This window comes from Pteropus medius, unplaced genomic scaffold (assembly GCF_902729225.1).
Source record: "Pteropus medius unplaced genomic scaffold, Ma_sr-lr_union100, whole genome shotgun sequence".
Taxonomy (NCBI): domain Eukaryota; kingdom Metazoa; phylum Chordata; class Mammalia; order Chiroptera; family Pteropodidae; genus Pteropus; species Pteropus medius.
Genome location: NW_024340847.1, coordinates 193,748 through 208,428, shown reverse-complemented (window position 1 = coordinate 208,428; position 14,681 = coordinate 193,748). Strand labels below are relative to the sequence as shown.

The 14,681-nt window shown below is 44.2% G+C and overlaps 1 protein-coding gene, 1 long non-coding RNA gene and 1 pseudogene across 5 annotated transcripts in view; all 3 read right to left on the bottom strand.

The window, feature by feature from the left end:
- The window catches only part of NCAPG2 (non-SMC condensin II complex subunit G2), a 46,133-nt gene extending 36,549 nt beyond the window's left edge, over positions 1–9,584 (bottom strand). The window contains exons 1-8 of one of the 4 annotated variants that reach the window (XM_039836927.1): positions 9,458–9,584; positions 8,858–9,003; positions 7,576–7,695; positions 7,028–7,216; positions 6,376–6,490; positions 4,739–4,893; positions 3,039–3,173; positions 514–608 (exon numbers count right to left, since the gene is read on the bottom strand). In XM_039836927.1, the coding sequence (XP_039692861.1) occupies positions 514–608; positions 3,039–3,173; positions 4,739–4,893; positions 6,376–6,490; positions 7,028–7,216; positions 7,576–7,653 (767 nt within the window). In that variant the 5' untranslated portion in view covers positions 7,654–7,695; positions 8,858–9,003; positions 9,458–9,584. The other 3 variants (XM_039836943.1, XM_039836933.1, XM_039836954.1) reach the window with 3 other exon arrangements.
- Positions 3,711–4,700, bottom strand: LOC120582012 (uncharacterized). Its single transcript, XR_005647424.1, has 2 exons — positions 4,598–4,700; positions 3,711–4,104 (listed from the first exon to the last, which is right to left on the bottom strand). It is a non-coding gene; the product is annotated as an uncharacterized LOC120582012 (long non-coding RNA).
- LOC120582206 (uncharacterized) lies at positions 6,627–6,745 on the bottom strand (annotated as a pseudogene).
- Positions 9,585–14,681: the final 5,097 nt, after the last annotated feature.

The following is a 14,681-nucleotide window of genomic DNA, read 5'->3' as shown; positions in this document are numbered from 1 at the left end:
TTTCAGGTACTCTCCTACCCTGGGGAAGAAGAAACTCGGTTCAAACTAGTGCTTTGCAAAACAACTGTAGTGATTTGTGATCTACCGACAGAAGAAAGTAGAGTAAGAAGAAAGTCTGCAGAGGCGGAACTGCGGTATCAACCTATTTTCTTCCTTCTCAGTCAAGGCTCCCCCAGAACTTTACTATTTTCTGTGAAACCATGAGAACACAGCCCAAATGGCATGGCGGGTGTTAGGGACACAGGCTGTACTGTGACTGAGGCTGAGATTTAACTGGTAAATAATGTCATTATTTAAAGAACTCCTACAAATTAAAATCTCAATTTACTGAAAAAGAATGGTTTCTTATAGCAGGGAAAATATTCAGTCATATGAAAGACCACGATAAATAACATAATTTAAGAGAGAATTTCTAAAGCTCCCAATACATTAATATAATTTTTAAAAGTGAAGTCAAATAGAATCTTTCAAAATGAAATTAAAATAACAGAAAATATTATGTTTAATACTTACTTTGGTAATCCCTGTAACTGGTTTTTAATGGTCCCGTGGATCATTTTAATAAAATTGATATTCCAATTGAATAGAGAACTAAGAAATCTTCTTCCCTGTAGATTAAAAAAAGCAGATCTGATAAAAAAAATTCCCAGTTCTTAAAAACCAAATAATTCTTTGAATGTTTAATAACATCGACAGTGGCTATTCCTAATCAGGGAAGCGTCCACCATTACAACTCAGTGTCCACAGACCGGAGTTGTGCTGGTGTCCACTCCTGTGCGGGGATGCAGTGGGAGCCTCAAGGTGACAGAAAGGGACAGCAGGACAAGGGCGGGAAGGCTTCCATCTGAGAGGCTAGCAGCGGACACCACTGAGTTCCTTTCTTGCTCGACCACATAATTACTCAAGACGGGCAGTCACCATACTGCCCAGCAGGTAAGTTCAATGGTTCATCCACATTTCTTTCTGTCACGGAGGTCTAAATAACCCAAAATCAAAGAATCCTTGAAATCTCCATTTTGGGTGGGAATGGAATTGAACATTATTAGTACATATCATCTATTATAAATGAGAAAACAGAGGACTTGTAAAGTTAAGGGGCTAAGTAGTTGCTAAGAATTTTCAAATACGTATAACCCCCAAGTTATAAATGGCATACATATTGTCTTGTAAAGTTAATTTACATGCACACTACTAGATGACACACGTGAACCTATACACACCACAGACTGCATACAATGCATCAAGAACGTCCCTGGCGAACAGCGCCATTACCTCTTCACGGACGGAAACGCAATGCACTTCGATGCAAATGGCAGAGTGACCACACGTGCATCAAGCAAGTTAAAAACCAGTATTTACTGCAAGCAACTTGTCGATAAGAGTATGAGGTATTTACTGTTTACCCCAAATGCTTGGAAACTAATGTAATCAAATTAATAACTGATTAGGAAACTAGTTAGGCATCTTAAATACAAAAGAGTGTATCAGTTAAAAAAAAACTTTTAACATTCACGCGTGTTTGTCTATGCTACGTACGTACACGTATATATGTTAAACAAATAGAATTCGACTGCTGTGTATAAGGCAATATAAATTACGTTCGTTTGTCTGAATCCACTTTTAACTTCACTCTCCCCCCAAATTTCATAACAATCCTGGAAATTCTTAAGGCACAGGCCCCTCGTCCAGCATCTTTTCCAAGGGTGATGCTGTGACAATGGCAATGTCAGAGCAGTCAGAGCCCTGTCTGAGGAAGGGGCACCTGCCTGGCACCACGCAGAAGGCTCTACACGCATCGCCACACGTGCTCCTCACAGGAGCCAGTGAGAAACCAACTGCTGTTCCCGCTGTGCAGAAAGAAACACTGAGGTTGAAAGTAGTCTGATCAAGGCCACCACTCACGAAGTGAACAAACAGGATCTTAAAACGGCCTTTCTGACCCCAAAAGCCAAAGGTCTTGGTCAGTATGGTCAGTAATGACGGATGGCCTTTGACCCAGGCTGAATAGAGATGGTGCACTGGAGTGGGCAAACTGGGTCAAATTCGGTCTCCACCACTGACTAGCTGTGACACCTGGAGAAAATTCTCCTCTGAAGGGCTTCCAGACGGGGCCTCGCCCTCCTCCTCTGGGTAAGCTTTGCCCATCCCACCAGAGGAATGATGACCTCCTCCTCTGCCTGCCTCACATACGGGTCTGCGAGGCCACGAGCAACTAAGCACAGAGGCTGTATTCCACAGTATGAGCAACAGTCTCCTCTGCTTCGCCGGGACAGTCAATGATCGATAAACAACTACAGAAAGACCCTAAGACAGCACAGCAGCACTGTCCAACAGAACTAGGCAAGTCACTCTAATGTTTCATTCTCTAGTAGCCACATTAATAAAAGCAAAAAAGTTAACTTTAATAATATATTTGTGTAAGCCAATATATCCAAAATATTATCACTCAAACACATAATAAATGTATAACAATTATTGAAACATTTTATACTTTTTTCATACTAAGTTTTGAATTCATGTGTATTTTACAGTTAAGGCCATCTTTCATGTGCTCAGTAACCACATGAGGGAGTGACCACCAGAATGGACAGTGAAGCAGAGGGCCAGAAGCCTCTCTGGGTTTACTGGATAGCAGAAAAAAGAAATTGAGACTATTGGGTGATGACAGTTTTGAGTACATGCCAATTAACTTAGAGTGAGGGCAGAGGGCCAGCTCTAATCCACCGGGAAGTGCTTTCTCAACCTTATTTTTAATCATTCTTATTTAATGCAATCACAGGTCCTGCAAGATTCACACAGCCACCTGTTACCAACTGACTTAATGATGAAAAATAAGTAATGACTTGTAAAATGTCTGCTTAATACTGCCATGTAGTAAAAATGATATGCAATAAATATCATGGCCCTTGATAGCTAAGATAACTCTTTCATCAAAACAAGGTACACTAAACACACTAACAGCAACCACACGAACTTAGGGAAAAAAAATCGATTAAAAAGCAGTTCACAAATAAACCAAAAAAGAAAAACCTAATCACCTCTTCCTTCTTGATGTAATTAACATTGATGAAGCACTCAAGTAGCATATTTTTAATTTCTCTACTTTCCTCCAAATCATAATCAAAGCAATATAAAGCCTGATGAATACGCCAAAGTCGACATATGTCTGCACCCTAAAATGACATAAAAAAAGAAAAATGTTAGTTTTTTTTAAATAAACAGGTCACATTTCAAATTAACTATAAGAATATTTTATATCATAAGTAATTACAACTCTATACATCGAAAAAGAAAAATGACATTTTAAAATTTGCAAATGTCTCTTGCAACTCTAGAGAACACTTTTACAAAACACAGGCAGAAGCCAGCAGATGCACTGATGCCCAGCACAGCTCCGCACTTTCCTGCGACGGGGAAGACGTTGGCGTCTGCAGTGTCCAGTGTGGCAGCCATCAGCCACATCAGCCTGTCGAGCAACTGAAATGTGACTGGGGTGACTGAGGAACCCAATTTTTAATTTTCTTATCTTTAAATTTAAATAGCCCCATGTGGCTAGTGGCTACTGTACCAAACAGCGCAGGTGTGGAAAATTAGGAAGACAACAAAGGTCTTGATTGAAAAGCTAAACAAAAACTGGCAGGAAAATAGATTTTAAAAAGACAAATCAATGATGGTTTATGGATAAATTCTGACATAAACAAGGGTTTTGAATCACTCCTACGGCCACTAGGAAACATCAGATTGCCAGCTGAGGCTGTACCCAAAGGACTCTTTCTGTCACAAAACTGACTGCTCCCTGGAGGCCCCAGTAGGACAGACTCTCACAGGGAGGGTAGGAACAAGCGTGGGTCCAAGCTTTTTTAAAAGCTGCTGACAATATGCATCAAGACCTCCAAGTTCGAACCTAATGACCTACAGATTTCATTTCTAGAAATCTGTCGTGAAAAAAAGACATGGGGGTATGGGAGAAGTGCCAGAGAAATCCCTCCATATCCCTAATGATTACCTTGTGTAGTAGAATTGTGGACAATTTTTATCTTTCTCATTTTCCCTTTTCTTCATTTGCTCAATTTTCTAAGATGAACATAAGTATCTGCTGTTGCCCTGATCAGGGGGAAAAATGTTTTTTGTTTTTTTCTGGATTTCTGAACTACACCAAAGATTAAAAGATGAAAAACAGCCCAAGTTACAGCCAAGCTTTGCACTCACTCTCCGTTGGTCCTCAGGCTTGGGCTCTCATCTGAAACAATCCTACCCCCACCCACCCTCCTGCCCACCGGTGCCCAGTGTGGCACCTGCACCTGGGTCTGAAGGCTGTGCCTGACTACTCCTGCCCCCTCCTGTCCTCGACAGTGCAGGTCCCACCCTGTCCAGTGCCACCACAGGGTCTGCCTCTGAGGACCACACTAGCATGGGCAGCTACGCCCAGTCTCCTGCCTCAGTATTGCCGCTCTCCCCTGCCCTGAACTCACGTAAGGTGTAACTGGAATAGTCACCTTGCAACTATGAAGTGACACGAGGGAGGACAAAGGCCACACATATGAGGGAAAGGGAGGAGAAATCCTGCATACAGCTGCACCATGGAGCCGCTGCTCACCTTGACTGCCAACTCTGAACATCTTGCAGTTAAAAAAAAAAACACCTAACTGGAGAAACCACTGCGGTCAGGCCACTGACGAGGAAACACACTCATAAATGATATAAACATGTGCACTGTTTAAGTAAAAAGCAAACACACTGTTTTCGTCTCGAGACTCCTCCTCAGCAGCATGACGAAAGCAGTCTTGCCCATGTCCTCTTTGGCAGGCAGGCCTCTTTCCCACCACGTGACACACAAGTCCTGAATGGAGCCCTGCAGCTTCCGTTCAGATGCGGGGAGCGCGTACAGGACACCTAGGAGACCCAGCAAGTGTCGTCAGAGGGGCAGATCAGAATTAGCTGCGACTCAACAGTGTGGGGCACCATGACTTAGGAAGGTTTGCTAAGCACTAGTTTATGTCTGATTTGCCAAAGATTTATATACATTACTTAGAGAATACAAATGATACTAATTAAAAATTGTTTTATTACTGCTATAAAAGCAGACCCACTAATATAGAGAATTTTAAACTGGGAGACTCACAGAGGGCGTCCTGCCCACATCTCTAAGAGGCAGATATCAAAGCTATCCAAACATAAGTGCAATGACACCATGGTGACAATTCATGCCAGAGCCGGCTCAGGTCTACTGACCGAGAATCACTACAACCATCCCTCAGTGTGCTGGCCTCAAATTCTGGCTCATTGGGGAAAAACAGTAAAAGCAACTATTATAATAAATACCAAAACTGCAGTGTTTTTATGACCAGAAATGCTCTAGAATGAAAATACTAATAATGTACCCATAATTATAATCCACAGATATGTGAATGCCATTATACTCACACAAAATTCCCCAATTAATGAAAAGTTGGGAACTACAATATTAGTACTAATTGTTTCACAAAACAGTTATCTGGAGACTGCAAAAAACCAAACTATCGGTAACATGCACAAAGCACTTGAGAGCGATTTTCAGTGATTACTGTGCAAGAGTTCTGAATAAAGCACATACCACACAGGCCCATGAACCCACGTGATGCTGAGAATGAAGAGCTGGAACTACTTATATTCACATGGCGGGGGGTGAGGGTACATGGGAGATTTTCCTTAAAATCATTACTTAAAATTACTTTTGCATCTGTAATGTTATATAATATTTTATAATCATGTCTTCTCATTAATTCAATCTAGTGCTCCTCCTAAATAATTTTATAGTTCTAAAATTTTTATAGTTATAAACTAAATTTTATAGTTATAAATTAAAAATCTTATAGTTCAGTTAAAACTTGAAAAGTATCGTAATACAAATTTTGAATAGAAAAACTCCTCTGACAGTCAACAATTATTCCTCAGGTCATGTTCATAACATATTTAAAGAAAAAAATTCAGTGTCACAAATATTTGGTTAAACTGAAACTATCTGGCAGCAATTTAGAATTACTAAATTTAGTAATTTAATAAATTTAGAATCAGACTATTTCCCCTTAATAAACTCTATCACTGGTCCTGTAGGTCAAGCAGGACACTCCTGAAAACCCTGCGCACAACAGTTAGTTGCTCAGTGATGCCCATCTTCACCATCTGAAATATTTATATGCTGCTTTCATTAAACTACTCAAGACGGCCACTGAAAGAATATCCCTTTGGTCCTTTTCTGGCCGAAGTAAAAGAGCTTGACTGCAAAGTTATGCCTTAATATCACTTCAGCAGCAGACATCACCCCGGCTTCCTTTTACAGAGTGTCATTTAGACACCCCACTTCTAAATATGCCACATTCCAACAAGTCGACTTACCATTTAATATTACAGCACATTCCAGTAAGGCCTCATAGTTCTCACTCTCATTTATTACAGATACAGAAGCAAGAATCACGGATGTAATTGCACGGATTATTTCTATGCTTTTTTTCTATAAATAAAAAAATGAAGCTATGAGTGAATGAAAATCAACTTAAAATTCCTTTTTTTTTTTTTTTTTAGAGGCAACCTTTGGTTGACCTCACAGACTGCAAAGACCTTGTCAGCTTACAATCCCTTATTTTTTACGTCTACAGCACCTGGTCTTCCTAGGTGGTCTCCCATCCAAATACTAACCAGGCCCGACCCTGCTTAGCTTCCGAGATCAGACAGGATCGGGCTTGTTCCAGGTGGCATGGCTGTAGACTTAAAATTCCATTTTTAAAAGAAATATAAAGGTTACTAAATTTTTAAAAATCAGGCCACACTTCTAGCTTATTCTAAAAAGTGACGTAAAGGTGAATACAAGTCAGCTGTCCGAAAAACACCACAACATTGAGTATTAACAATGGTAGGACTGGGAAAGGGTAAAACTACAATAAACTTCTAATATTCTTGACTTCTTCACTTAAAATTCAATTATACACAAAAACAATTCTTTTTGACAAAGAAAAGGGAAAATATTTTACTTTTGGAAGACCAGTACTACCGTTTTTGAATCATGGTCTGTTTCCATGTCGTCTTCACCCAGGTCTTCCTCTGTCTGCCACCCATCCACCGGGCTTTCTAACAACACGTCTGTCAGTAAACTCCTGAGCCTTCGCCATAGCTCTTCCTTCTGTTTCCTTGATAATTCATCTAGTAGTTCATTTAGGTTGAAAGGGTCAGAAGCATCTTCCTGTAAAATAAATAGCAAGAGTTACATTTCAAATACAAAAAATTAGTTTTATCCTGTTTACGATGGCATCGAAAAGAAGTTTAAGTGCTAACTTAGTTATAAGTTCAAGAATTTGGTTGTAGTTTTCAAAATCTATTCCTAAATGGGAAAAGTGTAGGGATTATCAGGCAGAGTAGCAGATTCCTCCTACACCTATTCAGCTCTCCTATCCTATTCTTTGGAGTTAAAATTTAACCCAGTTAGCAAAAATCCTCCCTAAAATCAGTCCATCCAGATGTCCACCACCTCCAGGCCTATAATTACTTTACAGAAGTATGCCAGAGTATGAAAATCACAAGAAAGCTAAACATAAAACTTACATCAAGTTGAACAAATTGCAAAAATTCTCCAATCAGCTCCTTAGACACTGCTTGTACAAATGTCTCACGTTTTTCCATGACAGATGGAACAGTGTTTCATATGGCATTTATTCTGTAACCCTAGTGGAAAACACAATCATTCAGAAACTTGCATTTGCAAATATATCTTCTCCTACAAGATGTAATTTGGTAGTAACATCCAAAACTGCAAGAAAATTCCTCTACCACCTATGGTAGATAGTTTCTAACACTATTCCGACATAATACAAGTTATAATACCTAAAAAATAATCTCCTCATTTCCATCACTGAGGATAGTATCAACATAACATTATGTTAATGAAACTGCCATCTAAGGAAAGAGAAGCCCAAATAGCCTTAGGAGGTGCGCCCTCGTTAGTACCTCAGCACAGCACGATGCTCAGGTAGGTCTGAGTCAGCTCAACGGAAAACAGGCTGATCCCAGCTGCGAAATGCTGAAGACTCTCCCTTCCTAAAGGGCCATTCCTCCTCCTCACAGCCGCCTTGTGTTTTCAAAGTGTGGCACAGGGTCACCTGGGAGCTTGTTAGTGTATGCATCAGGTGTGCACGCACCCTTCCCCTACCCCTAGGGTCCAGAGCTCTGGGGACTTGGACTGTGCACAACCTCCTTCCCTGCATCTTCCCCAATAAACCCTATTTTCCATTTACACCACCTGTGCTACCAGTGCCCTGTCAGAAAGACACCAACCCAAAAATAAATAGCCAAATGATGGAACATTTATGCAACAGGACCCCTCACTTTAAAACAAACGAAAACCTGCACCATTACAGAGCAAAATGGAAATGTACTGGTACCAACAGCAATATTATGGGGACAAAGGGTCATCTTAAGCATTAGAACCCCAGATCTTAGGGTCTAAATTAAACCAACAAAAGTAGAAAATAACTTCCTCACATAAGTACCACTGAAATCTGGCCACCTCATTCAACTAGAGGGCTGAGCTATGAGCATCACTTCCTGCTGGCCAGCCACAAGCTGGATGACTAATAATGGCTAGTGCCAACTCACCAGTTTAAAAACAAGTTAACATCCCAAAAAGTGTAATCAAGTACATGGAATCTCATCTTAAACTGGGCGTCTGTGAACCCTCCACCCTCTTCTGTAATTCTGGCACTTTCCTGGAGTACTCTACTTCCAAGTGCACACACAGTGATCCACTTCCACTGCGCTACCAAACTTACGGCCCTACGACCTTTCTCTCTGAGGAGAGATGCAGTTCTGCCGGGTTACTAATTCTCACCTTACGCTCGGCGTATCGTCCCAAGGGGCACACTCTGTCTCCCGTACTACTGTACACAGACGGACCTTGTGCTACTTTGAAGGCTAGGGATCACCCCGCTATGCAGTTATCCATCTCCACAGCAGGGAGCTCTTCATCCAGGAGGTCTGGAGGATTTAAGAGGAGCGTTGAAAAGGCGGTCCCTGTCGCCTTGGCGCTGCCTGTAGGCGGTGCACCAGCCCTCCCATCCCCACATCCGGGCAAACCATTTCAGAACTACGAGAGATGCTTGACGGCAAGTCCCCCGGGCACAAACCGGGGACTGGTCCTCTGTGGGTTCGGTCAGTCCCCGGATCCGGTCTGAGAGTCTTCTGTGGGGTCCGTCCCCGGATCCAGGCTGGGGGTGCTCTGTGGGGTCGGTCCCCGGGGACGGCACGGGCGTCGCGCGCTCGGCGCCCCGGTGCCCGACTCTGCTGCGCCCCTTCAGAGACGGCAGCCGGGCCGTGGGTTCGGACGCGGCCCACGCGGAGGCTGTGGTGCTGGGGGCCGAACCCGCCCGACCCCCGCCGTTTCCCAACTCCCTGCCCGGAGCCCTTCGCGGTCCGGCACTGCGGCGCTCACCTAGTCCTCGGGACCCGCCGTTTCCCGCGCTCGGACCAGATTCAAACCCGCCCGCCCGCTCCCGCGACGCGCTCCGCCCGCCGTCGCGTCATCACGCGCCGCTCTCGCGAGAGCCGGAACGCCTGGGTGGGGCCGCTGGAGGGCGCGCGCCACTGCCGCCCGCGCCCGGCTCCACCCACTCGCCGCACGTCCGCCCCGCCCGCGCTCGGGCCCCACCCACACGCCGCACGTCCGCCCCGCCCCGCCCCGCCCCGCGCTCGGACTCCGCCTTTCCCACGCGAGGGCGGACGCTCGCATTTTCCGTCTGACATCAAAATTCGGTTTATCAGTGGCTTAAGCAGATGCAGTCCCCGATATAAAAATTGACACAAAATAAAACTGTGACATCACTCTCTACATATTCAATTCTATCTGAATACTCTAGCAACTGGATACCTGTTATTTTGAACCCTAATTTCCACGTCTTCACAAGATTCTAGTCTGTGGATCACGTCTCCAGCAAAATAAATTGATTTTTTAGCATTTTGTAACCGTAATGCTCTAGATTTGACAACTTTCACATTTACTGTATATAAAAGAAATCAAAACAATATAAATTTTAAAACGTATTAAATACTGATTAAGTTTGAAACTGAAATTTTGTTGAAGCACACCTTTTAATGCTATGGTTAAGACCATTTTTTCCAATCAACTTATGTTTCCAAGGATAAATATTCTACTCTGATTTTTCATGTTTATGGATGTAAATATTGAGAAAAGTTGTTCACATAAAGGGACAGAAATGAAAAATTAATAACAATGTCACTCAATTCATTGAACGTATTTTAGTTAAATGCCAAAAGCCACATGCTGATTATCATCAATTTCTTTTAATTTAATTTGTATCAGTTAACAATTTGGGCTTTCTTTCGATTTTTTTTGAAAGCAAAAACTTGGAAGCAACCCAAGTTTAAAAAAGATTTTTTTATCCAGTAGCTTGAAATCATTCACTTTGTCGGTTTCTAGGAAGTTAACCAAAAAACCTTTACCCAGATACATTAAAGTACTACTAATTATAGAGGTTACTCTTTTGCATTTCAAGGCACTTTGTCAATAAAATTTCTTTAAACAGAAGCTTTTATCGTTTGCTTTATGTTTTTCCCACACCTCAGAGAGCTACAGATTTAAATCACTCAATTCATGGAGAATTGTCTTCCAAACAATCCGAGTGGTAAATCCAGCCCTCACTGTGAAGCTAATCTGTCAAGATAAAATTAACTGTCAAAGTTGGGAAGAGTTTCACAAACTACTGAGAAACAGAGTGCATCTCCTCAGTCTGGCTCTGATCACCAGGATGAATTCAGGGCTGCCTGGCCTCACCCAGTCCTCCCTCTTCCAGACAAGAAGACTGTCACCAGGGGTCTAGCATGACCACTCCCACGGGTCTGAGACCCCCATCTCATCAGGCTTTTGTCTTTCCTTGTGAAAGGGAAAGGGAGTCCCAGAAACCCACGTCCAGGTGTGGGGGCTGTCTCGGCATGCTCTGTGCTCCTTGTCCTCCTTGCCCTGTTCAAGCCGGTCACCGCACAAAGCTCACATTCCCAGACGACCCTCATCTCCCACAGGCTCTGCCATGTCCCTTATTCTTTCTTCTCCGACTCACTCCAAAGTCTGAAATCCTCAGTCCATGGACAGCAAACTCCTAGGTGCTCAGCCTCTGTCTACACGAGTCCCACTGCCCTTCCCCAAAAGTCCTCTGTGAGGACATGGTCTCCTGCAGCTACTACTTTCATTCTTGAAATGTCCAGAGTGGGATTCAGTCCCTGGCTGAGCCCAAACTAACAGGAGGTCTCAGGGAGGGAGGGTGGGGTGGGCATCACTGTCCTAGCTTAGCACTGCCCAGTGGAAATACAACGTGAGTCACAGATGCAACTACAGACCTCTAGGAATCACTAGAAAAAGTATAAATAAATAGGTGACACAAGCTTTAATCATGTGCCTTATTAAATCGAATAAATCAAAAATATTAGTTCAACAATATAAAATGATAGCCTTTCAGGGGGTGGGAGGACTGGTCTGTTAGTCTGTAGCAGTGAGGCAGCAGAGGGGGCCACGGAGAGCACGGGGAGGCCCACCCCCATGTCAGCAGGTATTCAGTGTGGCCACTGACCCGCATCACACCAGGCGCCTGCGCCTGCGCCTAGGCCTCCTGCTCCCCCGCTGCACATCACTCCCTCCCCTGCAATCCCTGCACACTGATGCCCCAGGCTGGGTCCACTTTTCACTCTGGACTCTTCCTTGAGTGCTGTCACCCCACGCTAGGCATCCACTCCCACCTTGGAACCAATGGTCCACGTGCACACTTCTCTGAGATCCAGAATCCCACAGCTCATGGACACCCACCGGCTGTGGCACACACGTCCAGGACCGAAGTGCCAACTGCCCTCCCATCTGCTGAATCCCGGCCCTCCCTCACTCCTATCCCACTTCCACTCAGCTATCTCTTCCTGCTGTTTCTACCTCTTGAATAAGAAAATGACAAAACAAGGTGGGTTCTGCAGCCACACTGCCTGGGCAATCCGACTCTGCTGTCCGCCAGCCCTGTGCCCTTGGACGGGCCACCCAGTGACTCTTGGCCTGTTTCCTCAAAAATAAAAGGAAGGGCTTGGAGACATGCCTGCCAGTCCCTGAGTGCACCAACCTGTCTTTTCCCAACTGAACATGCCTCAGCCCCCTCCAAAACTCCACAGAGCCCCCCATCCCAGAATTCCCCAACCCCTTGGCCTCATCCAGTCCTCAGCATCAGTGATAAATGAATGACATGTGAAATAATCTCTTTTTAAAACCTTACAATGTGGTCATGAGAAGAGATTTATAGAATTAAAATTGGACCCCATGGCAAGGCAACATAAACTAAGGCTGAAGCTGTTAGGAACATATAGACTAAAAGGGTATAAAATTTGGCTAAAATAATATCTTTGATAATGGACCAAGTATAAAGTTAAAAAAATTTAGTATATTTTGTATTAGGCAAATAACATGATCACATAGTTCAAATTCAAAGGAAGCCACTCTTACTAGTTTCCTGAATAGTCTCTCCCAGAAATATTTTCTGCCTAATTAAAAAGTTGTAATTTAATCATAATTGTAAATGGGAAAATAAGCTAAAACAACAGGTGGTCACTGGCCAGGAACTTTAAAAACTTAATATACCACTGATTACAAAGAGCATTTCCCAGCCATTCTGGGGAAACCTCCAGGGTGGAGCAGAGTGAAGAGCTGGCTGTCCCCGGGCGCAGAGCTGAGAGTTAAACAAACAGGACACTACCCAGGGGCTCAAGCTCCGGATTCCGAGGAAGGGGCGGGGCTCCTGGCTAATCAGGGGCAGTGGCAGAAACGCTTCCTTCCTGTGGTTTTACATTGCACTGTCTCCACAAGTCTGGACTGGGAAATGTGGATGTGGACGTATTTGAATTAAAGAAAAAGCAGAAGTAATTGGAAGCTCAAGGCCCACACTTGCCCCTTGCCCCTGGGAACTGGGCCAATGGGCTCTGCAGGACACCAGCTGCACCCCACATTGACACTCTTAGGGAAACACTGGGGGAGGGGTGGAAGGGTGAAAGTTGGGCATCTGCTGTTACCCACTGCTCAGCTGAATGGAGACACAGGAGTGGGAGGTGAGGTCAGTGAGCTGGGTTCGGAATCGGGACGTACAGGGCAGAGCCCTTCGGACTCTGGGGAGGTCTCCAGTTTATCCGTTTCCCGCTAGATTATAATTCTCTAAGACTCTTGCCAAACTTCCCTTACAGGAGTCTGCCAGCCCCTCCTGACTGATGGAGGGGGGTAGCTCGCCTTTCCCTTTCAGCCTTGAGAAGACTGAAAGGGAAAGGCAAGCTACCCACCTACTTCTTCCTCCTGGGTCCCTGGGCGGGGGAGCACTGACTCCCAGGGAGACTCCCGCAGAGCAGGGCAAAGGTTCCCCGAGTAGGTAACTCAAGGCGGGGAAGAGATGGTCAAGGACAAAGCATTCTCACCATGGCACGTTGGAATTTCTTGATCTGCTTATAACAGTATGAAGCTGGGGATACGGCTGGGTGTGTGTTCGTTCATTGGTATTAGGATTCCCCGCGTGATCCTAAAATAAAGGTTAGAAGTTGATCTCAGAAAAGATGGAGGAGGAAACTTGAGTGGCGCAGTGTAAAATCAATGCTGCTGATGTGCCCGGTCATGCTGAACCCACAGCAGCCAAGCACTGGACTATGGGGTAAGGCACCTTTTCAGCATCCTTCTGAGCCGGACATACAACACAGATGGTCACTATCCTCCCAAAGGCACCAGTATGTCCAAAAATAGACACAGCCCAAAGTCCACTAATGGACAAGTGGACAAACAAGATGGAGTCCATCCATGCCCTGGAGTTTCACTCAGCTGTAAAAGGAAACGAGGCTCTGACACTCACTACTGTGTGGAAGGACCCTGGAAACGTGATGCTCAGTGCAAGCCACAGACACATAAGTCCACATGGTGTGTGCTCCATTCATATGGAACGTCCAGACAGGTGAACCTATGGAGACAGAAAGGTTAAGGTGACCCCAGGGCCTTGGCTCGGCATCCTGTTCCACTTAGACTCAGAGGAAGAGCAGGTAGGAGGCACGGAGATGGGAAGAAGGGTGGAGAGTCCAAGGAGCTAAGAGGAAGCTTCACGGATGAGGGTCACAAGAGAAAACACGGCTGGGAAGGTCAGGGCCTCAGAGCCACGATATGCTCTGTGTCTTTATTCTAAGAGCAATGGAATGCATTGCTCTTAGAATGCAGTCAGATCTGTGTTTTAAAAGATCCACTTGGCTGTTGTGTGGATAATGCAGTGGCTTGGACAAACTCCGAGGTAGATATAGTCTCAACAGAACAAAAGAACGTGGCATCTGCCTTTCACGAGAGGCAGAGGGAGGCATCAGGAGGCATCATTACTTCTCAGTGCTCTGGTTATAAAGCACAATTAAAGGCTATACTTTCTACTCATATTTATCTTTCAGAAGAGTTTTCAAAACCCAGGGTTTAAGGTGGGCAGATGACGGTCCATTTAAGATGAAAAAAGAAGAGTACCATCAACGACCTGATGCAGTTCTTCTGAGAATGAAAGAATTCACGAAGAGCAAATACGAATGGTATTCTCTATTTACTTTTTAGACCATGTGGTCCCTCATTAGAATTTTCATTTCAAGACAAAGGAAAAACAAATCACAAG